The sequence below is a fragment of the Dendrobates tinctorius genome, unplaced genomic scaffold (assembly GCF_039654945.1).
Source record: "Dendrobates tinctorius isolate UK_male_01 unplaced genomic scaffold, ASM3965494v1 ptg000241l, whole genome shotgun sequence".
In the NCBI taxonomy this organism is placed as follows: domain Eukaryota; kingdom Metazoa; phylum Chordata; class Amphibia; order Anura; family Dendrobatidae; genus Dendrobates; species Dendrobates tinctorius.
In genome coordinates, this window is record NW_027361908.1 from 2,624,872 (window position 1) to 2,640,397 (window position 15,526).

Below are 15,526 nucleotides of genomic sequence, written 5' to 3' on the forward strand. Positions count from 1 at the left end.
CCGGCTGCAGATTCCATTCTTTCATTTTGATCACTCTCACAGTGATCAAAATGAAAGAAAAAGTAAATAAACCCCCCGATTATCACCCCCATAGGTAGGCACAACTAATAAAATAAAGAAAATATTTTTATTTTTATTTTTCCATTAGGGTTAGGGTTAGGGTTGAAAAGAGGGTTAGGGTTAGGGTTGAAAAGAGGGTTAGGGTTAGGGTTGGAAAGAGGGTTAGGGTTAGGGTTGAAAAGAGGGTTAGGGTTGTAAAGAGGGTTGGAAAGAGGGTTAGGGTTAGGGTTGGAAAGAGGGTTAGGGTTGGAAAGAGGGTTAGGGTTGGAAAGAGGGTTAGGGTTGGAAAGAGGGTTAGGGTTAGGATTGGAAAGAGAGTTAGGGTTGGAAAGAGGGTTAGGGTTGGAAAAAGGGTTAGGGTTGAATTAGGGTTAGGGTTGGAATTAGGGTTGGAATTAGGGTTAGAATTAGGGTTGGAATTAGGGTTAGCGTTGGAATTAGGGCTAGGCTTGTGGTTAGGGATGTGTTAGGGTTAGGGCTGTGGTTAGGGGTGTGTTGGGGTTAGGGTTGGAGTTAGAATTGAGGGGTTTCCACTGTTTAGGCACATCAGGGGGTCGCCAAACGCGACATGGTGCAACCATTGATTCCAGCCAATTTTGCGTTCAAAAAGTCAAACGGTGCTCCCTCCCTTCCAAGCCCTGACGTGTGCCCAAACAGTGGTTTACCCCAACATATGAGGTATCAGGGTACTCAGGAAAAATTGCACAACAACTTTTGGGGACTAATTTCTCATGTTACCCTTGGGAAAATAAAAAATTGGGGGCTAAAAAATTATTTTTGTGGAAAAAAATGATTTTTTCATTTTCACATCTCTGCATTATAAACTTCTGTGAAGCACTTGGGGGTTCAAAGTGCTCACAACACATCTTACATACGTTCCTTGGAAGGTCTAGTTTCCAAAATGGGGTCACTTGTGGGGGGTTTCCACTGTTTAGGCACATCAGGGGCTCTGCAAACGTAATGACGACCGCAGACTATTCCATCAAAGTCTGCATTTCAAAACGTCACTACTTCCATTCCGAGCCTTGACGTGTGCCCAAACAATGGTTCCCCCCCACATATGGGATACCAGCGTACTCAGGACAAACTGGACAACAACTTTTGGGGTTCAATTTCTCCTGTTACCCTTGTGAAAATAAAAAATTGCGGGCTAAAAAAATCATTTTTTGAGGAAAAAAAAGATTTTTTATTTTCACGGTTCTGCGTTATAAACTTCTGTGAAGCACTTGGGGGTTCAAAGTGCTGCTCTCCACACATCTAGATAAGTTCCTTGGTGGTCTAGTTTCCAAAATGGGGTCACTTGTGGGGGGTTTCCACTGTTTAGGCACATCAGAGGCTCTGCAAACGTAACATGATGCCCGCAGACCATTCGATCAAGTCGGTATTTCAAAACGTCACTACTTCCCTTCCGAGCCCCGACGTGTGCCCAAACAATGGTCCCTCCCCACATATGGGGTATCAGCGTACTCAGGACAAACTGGACAACAACTTTTGGGGTCCAATTTCTCCTGTTACCCTTGTGAAAATAAAAAATTGCGAGCTAAAAATTCATTGTTTGAGGAAAAAAAAAGATTTTTTATTTTCATGGCTCTGCGTTACAATCTTCTGTGAAGCACTTCGGGGTTCAAGGTGCTCACTACACATCTAGATAAGTTCCTTGGGGGGTCTAGTTTCCAAAATGGGGTCACTTGTGGGGGGTTTCCACAGTTTAGGTACATCAAGGGCTCTGCAAATGTAACATGATGCCCGCAGACCATTCCATCAAAGTCTGCATACCAAAACGTCACTACTTCCCTTCCGAGCCCTGACGTGTGCCCATACAGTGGTCATCCCCCACATATGGGGTATCAGCGTACTCAGGACAAACTGGACAACAACTTTTGGGGTCCAATTTCTCCTGTTACCCTTGTGAAAAAAAAATTGCGTGCTAAAATTCATTTTTTTTGAGGGAAAAAAAATGATTTTTTATTTTCACGGCTCTGCATTATAAACTTCTGTGAAGCACTTGGGGGTTCAAGGTGCTCACCACACATCTAGATAAGTTCCTTGGGGGGTCTAGTTTCCAAAATGGGGTCACTTGTGGGGGGTTTCTACTGTTTAGGCACACAGGGGCTCAGCAAATGTAACATGACGCCCGCAAACCATTCCATCAAAGTCAGCATTTCAAAATGTCACTACTTCCCTGCTGAGCCCCGACGTGTGCCCAAACAGTGGTTCCCCCCCACATATGGGGTACCAGCGTACTCAGGACAAACTGGACAACAACTTTTGGGGTCCAATTTATCCTAGTACCCTTGTGAAAGTAAAAAATTGCCAACTAAAAAAAAGATTTTTTATTTTCACTGCTCTGCATTATAAACTTCTGTGAATCACCTGGGGGTTCAAAGTGCTCACTACACATCTAGATAAGTTCCTTAAGGGGTCTAGTTTCCAAAATGGTGTCACTTGTGGGGGAGCTCCAATGTTTAGGCACACAGGGGATCTCCAAACGCGACATGGTGTCCGATAACGATTGGAGCTAATTTTCCATTCAAAAAGTCAAATGGCGCTCCTTCCCTTCCGGGCCCTGCCGTGCACCCAAACAGTGGTTTATGACCACATATGAGGTATCGGTGTACTCAGGAGAAATTGCCCAACAAATTTTAGGATCCATTTTATCCTGTTCCCCATGTGAAAATGAAAAAACTGAGGCTAAAATATAATTTTTGTGAAAAAAAGTACTTTTTTTTTTTTTTTTTACGGATCAATTTGAGAAGCACCTGGGGGTTCAAAGTGATCACTATGCATCTAGATAAGTTCCTTGGGGGGTCTAGTTTCCAAAATGGGGTCACTTGTTGGGGAGCTCCAGTGTTTAGGCACACAGCGACTCTCCAAATGCGACATGGCAAGCGTTAAATATTCCAGCATATTTTCCATTCAAAAAGTCAAATGGCACTCCTTCCCTTCTGAGCCCTGCCGTGCGCCCAAACAGTGGCTTTTGACCACATATGAGGTATCGGTGTACTCAGGGGAAATTGCCCAACAAATTTTAGGATCCATTTTATCCTGTTGCCCATGTGAAAATGAAAAAATTGATGCTGAAAGAAAATTTTTGTTGGAAAAATTAAAATGTCCTTTTTTTCCTTCCATGTTGCTTTAGTTCCTGTGAAACACCTAAAGGGTTAATAATCTTCTTGAATGTAGTTTTGAGTAGCTTGAGGGGTGCAGTTTTTAGAATGGTGTCATTTTTGGGTATTTTCTGCCATATAGACCCCTCAAAGTGACTTCAAATGTGAGGTGGTCCCTAAAAAAAATGGTTTTGTAAATTTTGTTGTAAAAATGAGAAATCACTGGTCAACTTTTAACCCTTATAACTTCCTAACAAAAAAATATTTTACTTCCAACATTGTGCTGATGTAAAGTAGACATGTGGGAAATGTTATTTAGTAACTATTTTGTGTCACATAACTCTCTAGTTTAACAGAATAAAAATTCAAAATTTGAAAATTGCGAAATTTTCAAAATTTTCGCCAAATTTCTGATTTTTTCACAAACGCAAAAATTATCGTTCTAAATTTACCACTAACATGAAGCCCAATATGTCACGAAAAAACAATCTCAGAATCGCTAGGATGCGTTGAAGCGTTCCAGAGTTATTACCTCATAAAGGGACACTGGTCAGAATTGCAAAAAATGGCCAGGTCATTAAGGTCAAAATAGGCTGGGTCATGAAGGGGTTAAAAATGAATTTTTGGAGACCTTGAGTCTTATTTAGTGGCTTTGCTATTTAGAGTAATACATCTGTCCGGTTCCCAACTTGCAGTTTATATGCTGGTTTTCTTCTTCACCACACAGGCACCACAGTTACCCCTAATTTTATTAACAATTCAAGCATGGATACATCACTATGGTGCACTTGTGAAGGTAGTGGTAACAAGCTGGAAGAGTGCAATGTCTTCCTTGGGAAGTTCACTTCCAACGGGTGTCTACGTAAGTAAAAATCCCAATATTTACTCCTGCATTTTCCTAATTTTCGCTGTGCTTATAGGGGTATTCCACTTTCAGCAATTCATAGCAAACTAGATAACTCTGCTTAGTTGATATGTCAGATATTAACTCATTTGCCTTATTTCTCCAAACCATTGTAGGTGTAAAATGCAGATGACTGTCCACTTACAGTAATTGATGAAAACATTACTTAACCTGTATCTGCACATGAGCTTATTATAAGCTAACTGTTAGGCGTCGGATTCCTGGTACTGCACAGCAGGAATCCAGAGCCAGACATCCTGCGGTCTCTCATTCTCCTCCGACCGCTCAGACTCCTGCTCAGCAATCACGGCAAGCCAGGCATTTCCCTCAGACTCGTTCTGAGCCTGGATGTTGCTGCCACCTCTGGTGCAGCAATGGTAGCGCAACCTGCTTTGCAGGGAACTGCTCCAGAGGCTACTGGGCATGCCCGCAACTTCTCCTCTCAGTGGAGAGCAGGGGTCACATGTGCAGGTTTTATGTCGGATCTGATTGGTCCTTCCCAAAGTACTGGAAAGTCCCGGAAGCGCATGGCTATAAAAAGCCCGCATGGCGGCTCGGCCATGCGCTAGTGTAGCATATTATTCTGTGTGTGTATGGTGATGGATGTATGGACTGGTGTCTGACTCATTATGAAACCCCTACCCTCTGATATTACGAGTGGTGACCGAGTGTGAATAGTCAGCTCCAGGGTTGTGGCAAGCTACACGCCACTTGCTCCACACCTACACTAGCGTCCGTCGGTGCCCGGTCCTCGGCGCCGACGCTTGCGGCTTTTCTCTGCCGCTGCGCTTTAGCAACAGCAACTATTGGTGTTCGCGGCTGCGATGCCCCACGCAGGCCTCTGTGACGCTAACAGGGCCTGTGCCCTTGCCTTAGCGTTCGGGTGACGTTAACCCGAGCGCAGTCCCGCACCTATTAGGTGCATCTGCCATTGTTCAGCAGCGGTCTTGTCACCTACCGCACGGTGGACCCCGGGCGGCGAACGCACCTACTATTATTTATATTTGGTGCGTTCCGCCGACCTTAACATTAAACTAGCGCCAGGGTCTGGCTGGCAATGGCAGACGTGCAGCAGCTGCAGCGCTACATTCGGCAGCTGGAGAGCAGGTTGGCGGCTATTGAGAGCACCAACTCAGCTGCAAATGCTGCGCTAGCTGCTGCTCAGACAGTCGCTGAGGCTGTCTCACGTGCGCCCACACTTTTGCCCTTGCCGACAATGTCTCGCCTCCCGCTCCCCGATAAGTTTTCGGGTGATAGTGCCTCCTGTAGGGGATTCGTTAGTCAGTGCTCCATTCAGCTTGGAGTTGCTGGCTGCACGGTTTCCTACAGAGCGGGCTAAGGTGGGATTTTTTGTCTCCCTGTTGTCTGGCCGGGCATTACAGTGGGCCACGCCATTGTGGGAACGTGATGATCCCGTGGTACAGGGAGCTGCTCAGTTCCTCGCGGCTCTGAAGCAAGTCTTCTTGGGACCACGGGTCACACACGATACGGCTCTCCAACTGTTATCCTTAACACAAGGGTCACTTTCGGTTAGCCATCATGCTGTCCAGTTTCGGACACTGGCTTCCGAGTTAGAGTGGCCGGACAAAGTGTTGGTCCCGGTATTTTGGAGAGGCCTGGCTGAGCACGTAAAAGATGCTCTAGCTACTAGGGAAATTCCCACAAGTCTGGAGGAGTTGATCGCCGTTTCCACCCGCATTGATCTCCGCTTCACGGAGCGCGGGTTGGAACGAGCGCAATCCAGACGTAGGGTTAATTTGGCTCCCACCTTTACCGAGCCGCTGATATATCCCGCACAGGAGCTCCCTTCCTCTGAGCCTATGGAGGTGTCTCGCACCGGCACTAAGTCACGTCCGATGCGAAGCTCTGTGCGCTGTTATCAGTGCCGACAGTTTGGCCACTCGGCTGGCACATGCCCTCAGCGGCCGAAAAGACGACCACGTTCAGTGGCCGTAGGTGGTGGTCAATCCAAGGTGGGACCCTTTTCACCCAAACCGGTGTTCCGGGGTACGTTAGATAGTGGGTCCTCCACCTGGGAGGCAGAAGTCACCCTGGATTCCGGGGCCGAGGGGAACTTTATGTCCTCGACTTTTGCCCAGAGACACGCTATCCCTCTGGTGTTACTCTCCCAACCTCTGACCATTAGGGTGGTAAATGGGGCACCGTTACCGTCTCAGGTGACCCATCAGACAGCCCCACTCGGACTCTCTATTTCACCCTCACATCAGGAGACTCTGTCCCTGCTTATTATGCCCAATGGTATCGATCAGGTGCTCCTCGGAGTTCCCTGGCTTCGTTGCCACTCTCCTCATATTGACTGGGCTTCGGGGAAGATACTGGGCTGGGGCAAGGACTGTGAGGGAAGGTGCCTGAGGGGCAGCGTTCAGGTGGCTTCCACTGAAGTGCCTGCATATCTCTCCGCGCTCCCCAAACCCTACCACCAGTACGCGGACGTCTTCTCTAAGAAGTCTGCGGAGACGCTCCCGCCACACCTTTCCTATGATTGCCCGATTGATCTCCTGCCAGGCACAGAGCCTCCCCGGGGCTGTGTTTACCCCTTATCACTCCCTGAGACGGAGGCTATGTCCCAATATATCCAGGAGAACCTGGCTAGGGGTTTCATCAGAAAATCTGTGTCACCGGCTGGTGCAGGGTTCTTCTTCGTACAGAAGAACGGAGAGTTACGCCCCTGCATTGACTACCGAGGTCTCAATGCTATCACGGTTACAAACAAATACCCCCTACCGTTGATCTTGGAATTATTTGACAGGTTGCGGGGGGCCCGGATCTTTACTAAATTAGATCTGCGGGGTGCATACAACCTGATCCGCATTTGCGAAGGAGACGAATGGAAGACAGCTTTTAATACCAGGGATGGCCATTACGAATACCTGGTTATGCCCTTTGGCCTTTGTAATGCGCCAGCTGTCTTCCAAGACTTTGTCAACGACGTCTTCCGCGACATGCTCTCTACCTCGGTGGTGGTCTATCTGGATGACATACTCATCTTTTCGCCAGATTTGACCACCCTCCGGAGAGACGTCTGCAGGGTCTTCGACCGTCTGCGGGCGAACTCGCTATTTGCCAAGTTGGAGAAGTGCCAGTTTGAGCAGGAGTCCTTGCCGTTCCTGGGCTATATCATCTCGGCCCAGGGGCTGGCCATGGATCCTGCCAATCTACAAGCGGTAATGGACTGGCAGGAACCCCATTCCCTCAAAGCGGTGCAGCGCTTTTTGGGGTTCGTGAATTAATACCGCCAGTTCATACCACACTTTTCCACACTGGTGGCTCCTTTGGTTGCTCTCACCAAGAAAGGAGCTAACCCCAATGCTTGGTCAGAACATGTCTCCAAGGCCTTCTCGGCTATAAAATCACATTTTGCTGGTGCTCCCATATTACATCGTCCCGATGTGGATAAGCCGTTTATCCTTGAGGTAGACGCTTCTTCCGTCGGTGCAGGAGCAGTCCTTTATCAAAAGGATGCTCAAGGTCAGAAGCATCCCTGCTTCTTCTATTCCAAGACCTTCTCTCCGGCGGAGAAAAATTACTCCATCGGCGACAGGGAGCTGCTAGCCATGAAGTTGGCTTTTTCTGAGTGGAGACATCTCCTGGAGGGAGGCCGGTTTCCCTTTCAGGTATATACGGACCATAAAAACCTGGTCTATCTACAGACGGCCCAACGCCTGAATTCCCGTCAGGCCAGGTGGTCGCTCTTCTTTTCCCGATTCCGCTTCACCCTCCACTACCTCTCTGGAGAGAAGAACGTCCGTGCGGATGCTCTCTCACGTTCAGTGGTCTCAGCGGAAGAAGGAGAAGCTGAGCCTCGGTTAATTCTCCCGCCGGAGAGTTTTATGACCGTGGCCCCAGTTGCTCTCGAGTCGGTACCACCAGGCAAGACCTTGGTGCCTCCTCAGCTACGGCCGGAGGTCCTCGCCTGGGCACATGCCTCCAGGGTGGGTGGCCATTTTGGTAATAAACGGACCGCCGAACTCCTGGCAAGGTCATATTGGTGGCCACATATGGCTCGAGATGTCAAGGAATACGTGCAAGAATGTGTGTCATGTGCTCGGAACAGACCCTCTAGACAGAGGCCGGCGGGGCTGTTGTTTCCCCTGCCAGTGACGGATAGACCTTGGGAGATGGTTGGCATGGATTTCATAGTTGGCCTGCCCAAGTCTGGTGGCAGTACGGTCATCTGGGTGGTCACCGACCATTTTTCTAAATGGTGCATCTGGTGCCACTCGCACGCCTGCCTTCCGCTCGAGGTCTGGCCACATTGTTCATTAAGCAAATATTCCATTTACATGGCATGCCGGACAAAATTGTGAGTGACCGCGGTCCCCAGTTTGCGTCTCGGTTTTGGAGGGAGCTCTGCAGCTTACTCAGCATCGAGCTAAATCTATCCTCCGCTTACCATCCCGAGACGAATGGCTTGGTCGAGAGAACCAATCAGACCTTGGTCACCTATTTACGGCATTTTGTCTCTGCCAGGCAGGATGACTGGGCATCCTTGCTACCTTGGGCTGAATTTGCCCTAAGCAATGCGGTGGCTGATTCCACTGGTCAGACGCCCTTTCTCCTAAACTATGGTCAACATCCACGAGTCCCTGTCCCGATGCCAGTGTCCTCCACCGACTCCAGGGTGGCAGACTGGGCAGTGGAGGCCCGGGACATTTGGGATCGCACTCAGGATGCTATCCGGGCATCTAAAGAAAGGATGAGGTCGTCCGCCGACACGCATCGGCGGCCTGCGCCAAGCTTCTCCCCTGGCGACATGGTATGGCTCTCCACCCGAAACATTAAACTGCGGGTCGAGTCTCCCAAGTTCGCACCGCAATACATTGGACCATTCAAGGTCCTCGAGCGACTTAGCTCGGTGGTCTACCGCCTGGCTCTTCCTCCACATTTGGCCATTTCGGACGTGTTCCATGTGTCCCTCCTCAAACCAATTCACATGGTCCGGTTTTCTGAGTCATCTGCCGGGTCATCAGACTTATCGTCTGATGAGTTTGAGGTTAACGCCATCGTGGGGCGCAGGTTTGTCCGTGGCAAAAAATTTTATTTGGTGGACTGGAAGGGTCATGGTCCCGAGGCTCGGACCTGGGAGCCGGTGGAAAACATTCATGCACCGCTCCTGATCGCGGCCTTTGAGCGCAGTGAGGCTCAGAGGGGGGGGGCCCTAGGAGGGGGGGTAATGTTAGGCGTCGGATTCCTGGTACTGCACAGCGGGAATCCAGAGCCAGACATCCTGCGGTCTCTCATTCTCCTCCGACCACTCAGACTCCTGCTCAGCAATCACGGCGAGCCAGGCATTTCCCTCAGACTCGTTCTGTGAGCCTGGTTGTTGCTGCCACCTCTGGTGCAGCAATGGTAGCGCAACCTGCTTTGCAGGGAACTGCTCCAGAGGCTATGTCCTCGTGCCGTGCTACTGGGCATGCCCGCAACTTCTCCTCTCAGTGGAGAGCAGAGGTCACATGTGCAGGTCCTATGTCGGATCTGATTGGTCCTTCCCAAAGTACTGGAAGGTCCCGGAAGCGCATGGCTATAAAAAGCCCGCATGGCGGCTCGGCCATGCGCTAGTGTAGCATATTATTCTGTGTGTGTATGGTGATGGATGTATGGACTGGTGTCTGACTCATTATGAAACCCCTACCCTCTGATATTACGAGTGGTGACCGAGTGTGAATAGTCAGCTCCAGGGTTGTGGCAAGCTACACGCCACTTGCTCCACACCTACACTAGCGTCCGTCGGTGCCCGGTCCTCGGCGCCGACGCTTGCGACTTTTCTCTGCCGCTGCGCTGTAGCAACAGCAACTATTGGTGTTCGCGGCTGCGACGCCCCACGCAGGCCACTGTGACGCTAACAGGGCCTGTGCCTCTGCCTTAGCGTTCGGGTGACGTTAACCCGAGCGCAGTCCCGTACCTATTAGGTGCATCTGCCATTGTTCAGCAGCGGTCTTGTCACCTACCGCACGGTGGACCCCGGGTGGCGAACGCACCTACTATTATTTATATTTGGTGCGTTCCGCCGACCTTAACACTAACACAGCGAGCTAAATGATCAACAACTGTACAATGTAAGTCAGGGGTCTCAAACCCAGCCCCTGAGGCTGCATTCTGCACCAGAGCTGCCGAGACGATCATGGCTGGGTCCAGGAGGTCCCGATGCCAGAGCTTCTTTTCAGCTGAATGTGCATTCTTGACACACATTCAATTGAAATGTATTGTGGCACAGAGACCGGCTGTCTGCACTACAATTCTAATATAATCCTCAAGCCAATCAGAAGGACATTGTTCCAAGATCGGGACATTACTAAAAGATGGGGATCAAGATGGGAGACATTATTACAAGATGGAGGCCAGAATTATTATATGGGGCTAGCAGTAAGACAATATTACTGTAAAAGGCAAATTGGGGGACAAAAAATAAGAAAAAAATGTAAAAATAATCTCCATGTATCACAGGAGACATGCCCTTGTTTTCTTCAATATCTTGTGTGTGGCTATAAGACAACTGGCTGTAGCAGAAGCCTCCTTGACTGAGTGGTCTAGGGTAGCACAGAAATTGTTGCAGACTATCAAAGAAGGGAAACTATATTTCTTATTTAATTTAATCATTCATTCCTGAGTTTAGTGTTCCTGTAAGGTTGTAATTTGTTAATATATGGACATATTTTTAAAACAATGAGAGGCATAGATTTTTAGCTGATCATACATACATAAATCCATGTGCATATTTATAACACCTATTATATAATTTGTCAATCTATGTTTAATAATGTGGTGGAAATGGACTGAGGATGGACTGAGGAGGTAGACATCAGTATGATGAATAGTTTTGATTTCATTCAGATTATAAAGTTTACTGCTATATACTGTATATGCTTTAATTCTTATGAAACCTTAAAAAGCAAATGAGTAATAACTTATTTATGTGCAGAAAAAGCAATTAGCCCAGACCATAACCAGAGTGTCCCAAAGACAGTAAATGATGACCAGCGAAGGTCTAATGATGATAAAAGTAGTCCTCATTTAGCCATGCACCCTGATGAAAAGCAGGTAAGGCTTATTTATCTGTGCTTGAAGACAAGAGAACACTATTGTTGATTTCTGTGACTATTTCCATCCTATATTTGATTCTTTTAACCCCCTTCCTTTTGTTATTTTATACATAGCAACATATAGGTTGGGAAAAAAGGATGTTTAAAGAGATTTCCCACGAACAAAGTACATTTTAAGCACTAGATCATGCAATAATAATAAGTTCCACAATTGGATGTGTTAAAAAAAAATGTTCCTGTGCGGAGATAATCTTCTAACTGTGCCCACGCTGTGTACTGTGTAATGGCCGTGTCTCACCGCGCAGGAACAAGGTCCAATCATACCAGAGCTCCTGGGCAGGTCAGGAAGAAAAAGAGAGTACACAGACAGGACAGCATGGGATGCCTCCTGCCTCCTTTTGAACAATGTTTTACTTCAAAGAAAGAATCATCTGTGATCCCCTGCTGTATTATGTGTACTATTTTGCTTCCTCCCCTGCCCAGGAGATGTGGTATGATCAGACCATGTCCCTGAATGGTCAAACACGGCGATTACATAGTACACAGCAGGGGCACATTTATAAGATTATCTCAGCACAGGAACATTTTTTATTAACACATCTAATTGTGGAAGTTATTTTTATTCCGAGATCTATTGATTGAAATGAACTTTGTTCATGGGAAAACTCCTCTAAGCCCAGCCTACATGACCTCCCCTGGAACACATAAAACAGGACAGGAAAGCCAACTTCCTGACATGTCCCAACTTCAAATAATTTGAGGTTTCTGTGTAACATTTCTTTTGGACTGGGACATGCCAAAATTTTCTGGACTTGTTTATGAAACTTTAAGGGTGTGTGCACACGCTGTGGAATGGGGTGCGGATTTGGCCTCGCGGATTTTGTAAAATCCGCAGGTAAATCTGCAGGTCAAAAGACCTGCGGTATTGCCCTGCGGTTTTTCATCTCCACAATGGAGGAGATGGCAAACCGCAGCGGAATCCGCAGAAAGAATTGACATGTTAATTCTTTCTGCGGTTTTGAAACCGCAGGAAAACCGCGCAGAAAAATCCGCACCGTCTGCACTGCGGTTTTTAATATCCATAGGATATTATGGTACTGTACACCGCAGCAAAAACTGCTGCGGATGCGCAGCAGCCAAATCCGCTGCGGAACCGCAGCAGAATCCTCAGCGCGTGCACATACCCTAAGATAGGCTAGGGAAAATTAGGAATAGAGATGGAAGAATGAATTTACAGGACTCTGGTCCACCAACATGGCCAGTAATCTGTGACAGTTGGACGACAAGCCTCCTTACCTCTCCAGCTCTTCTTTTCATTAGCTAGGTTGGTACGTCTTGGTCATGTGTAATGCGTCGTGTGTCATACCACAATGATGACGTCATGCCAACCTGGCTAATCAAAAGAACAGCTGGCAATGCCGGGAGGTAAGGAGATTTGCAAGCCTCCCATCCAGAGGTCACGCATTACTGATCCAGCCAATGCATTGCAAATTGATTCTCTCATCTCAACTCTAGACTTTCGGCAATTGTGTTAATTAGTGAGATGACAAATACAGAGATTGTGTGCATGTGTAGTTGGAATATAATGGAACAGAATGCAATATATAAAAGATTATTGTCATTGTTATAAGAAGCAGTACTGTCTGGCCTACACAACATTAGGGGTAAGGCTGATTTTAAAATACATGTTTTTCAGAACAAGCAAACAGCAGAAATGAGTGATATGTCTGTGCTTCCCTCCAAGAAACAAATGTCTTCTGATCCATCATCAGGTGTTTGTGCTCCATCTTTCACACTACTGATTCCAGCACTATTTATGTGGTTTCTAAAAGTGGTGGCATTTATGTGACAGAAGAAAAGGAAGGCCAACAAATTAACATGACAGCACAATAATCATGGACATGCTTGGATTGAGAAAATGACAGCTGGGAAACACACTGGTGTCTGAATTGTTTTTTTCAATGACCTTAAAAGCTAAAGATGATTCACAAGGCAATAAGACTAGATGGTGACAGCAGCTAAAGACCACACACTGCAAAGACTTGATGATCGGCAATCTTCTGGGTAGGACATGGGCTGATGTATGTTAAGCATCACTGGAGCTCTAGATGTTGGAGTGTTGCTTCTCAGAGAGAACTTACAACCAGCGGTAACTTGAGTGTTTTACCAGATGCTTCGGAAGCAAATGGGACACAGTCATGTGGATGTCATACTAGATTCATAATGTGTTCCTGCTAATGTGACTGAAGGAGCTTTCAAGAGCTTTACTTATAGATATAATTGTCTGAAAAAGATGAGATGACCAATAATGACCAATGCAAAGACCTATTGTGTATATATAGGAATCGTTCTCTGGTACAGGCTTGGAAGAGTCTTTGGTGTGCAAATTGAGAGTTTATGAGAAATCTTCAAGACACTACGAACCCTTTTTATCTGTGACTCCACGCTAATTGCATAGCTTTGTATAAGTGAACACAGATTTATTAATGTATACAGAGCTGCTAACAATTGCAGAAATCTAGTATTGATTGAAGGTGGAAGCATTTTGCGGTGATTAGGACTGAAAAGTGTGGAAACATTTCTGAAAATATACTACATTCCAGTAAACTGAAAATCTGCTTTTGGTGGTAATTTATAAAAAACAAATCTGAACTGAGAAAAGTAAGTTAATGTGTATGCACAATGTAAGTGCATATTAACACATGACCATTAACCAGAGAAAGCAAAAAACACAAATATCCTGAACTAAAAAGTAAAAAATATACTGCAAATAATGCATAAAGGTAATAATAATAATAAGGGTATTTAGTAAACATAATTTTGATCAAAATAATGAACAAGCCATCCCGCCACGTCACGGCAACCCTTGTGGGACAGTCCCTACTCTAGTATTTAAAACCTTTTACTAAATACCCTTATTATTATTATTACCTTTATGCATTATTTGCAGTATATTTTTTAGTTTTTAGTTCAGGATATTTGTTTTTTGCTTTTGTTGGTAATTTGTAATGTCTAGATAGATCAGTTCCACTACTCAAGGGTTTTGACACATAAAAGCATTTTAAAGTGACAGCAAGTAAAGATCTGTTTATACCGGCCCTTATTAAAATTCACTGGCTTCAGACTGTATGTATTAATAATTTGCCAGTGTAAATTAAGAAGAAAGATCAGCAATAAACTATAACACTGTTATTTATTGTGGATCTTGATTAATTGTGCCACTGTTCAAATCCTCATATTGGCAGCATGATTGGTTAATGTAAATACTTGTAGTAACATTTACGTAAGGCATTCCTGGATAGCGCCCAGCTCTTGCTAAGCAACAGCAATGCTTCTTTCCTGTTAGGGTTTCAGATCATTTAAAATGACTTCTGAATCCAAGTGGTTACGTTTTTCCTTGTGGAGAGTGACATTCCGGCTCCGGCATGCCAATACAAGGAGGCTTGTTCGCCGTGGAATGCTCCTCTAGGAAATTAATATGCAAATTGCCTCTTCAGAGAGCAAGAGGACTTCATGTCCTCTTGCTCTCTGAAGAGGCAATTTGCATTCTGAATACATGATCATTTATACATGGTTTTTTAAAAAAAATCCATTTATAGGGGTCTGGGGCAACTCCTGACTATATGCGCACCTTTCTGCCAATTTAGAGAGCTCATAGAGGGTTGCCACCCCAACCAAGAATTGCCAACTAGGAAGAAAGTTGGCAACTCTTCAAGTTTTAGTTTTCAACACCAATCACACTAATGATCTAATGAAAATACTGATTGCATTTGACATTTTCAAGATCATTATTTTAGATGAGAGATTAATTTGGCAAAAATCACTTCACGTAAAGACAGAATTTATTTGAGATTTGGGGTTAAAGTATTGAAAAATGTAATTTCTGCATCTAATGCATAAAAACTACTGGACAGGCTTATATCTACTTACACAATACCTGTACCTGGTTTCCATCTACTGTTCATAACATAACTGGTAATGAAGACATATTAACACAGAATTCTGCTCATCACTGTCTAAAGTAAGACCTAACGTGTGTAAATTATTATATATGTGTAAAATAAAGTAACAAGTTTAAAGACCTGCAGGAAAGTGTCTAATTTGCTTTTAAAGATTAAGTAAATAAATGTACATACTGTATGCTTTATATCAGAGGCAATGCAAGTCTTTATGTTATCGTATTGTTTCGGTATGTTGCAAGATCTTGTAGCGTATCTTCAGACAAGAGAAGCTCTATTACATAAATTTAAGACGTTGAAAGGGTTTACTTTCCTGTGGTGTGGCCTGACATTGCTATTTTATACAATGCTGTATAATACAAAAAAACATCTTGCAATTTCCAATTTGGACAGTAATACAAAATAATGCCGACGTACCCTTCACAAATATAATGC

General features: G+C 45.6%; 1 protein-coding gene across 3 annotated transcripts in view; it reads left to right on the plus strand.

The window, feature by feature from the left end:
* Nucleotides 1–15,213, plus strand: part of GFRA3 (GDNF family receptor alpha 3) — a 199,240-nt gene extending 184,027 nt beyond the window's left edge. For 2 of the 3 annotated variants that reach the window (XM_073556911.1, XM_073556909.1), the window contains exons 6-8: nt 3,895–4,029; nt 11,012–11,130; nt 12,829–15,213. In XM_073556911.1, the coding sequence (XP_073413012.1) occupies nt 3,895–4,029; nt 11,012–11,130; nt 12,829–12,981 (407 nt within the window). In that variant the 3' untranslated portion in view covers nt 12,982–15,213. The remainder of the gene's footprint in view (nt 1–3,894; nt 4,030–11,011; nt 11,131–12,828) is intronic. The other variant, XM_073556910.1, reaches the window with a different exon arrangement.
* The last annotated feature ends 313 nt before the right edge of the window (nt 15,214–15,526 follow it).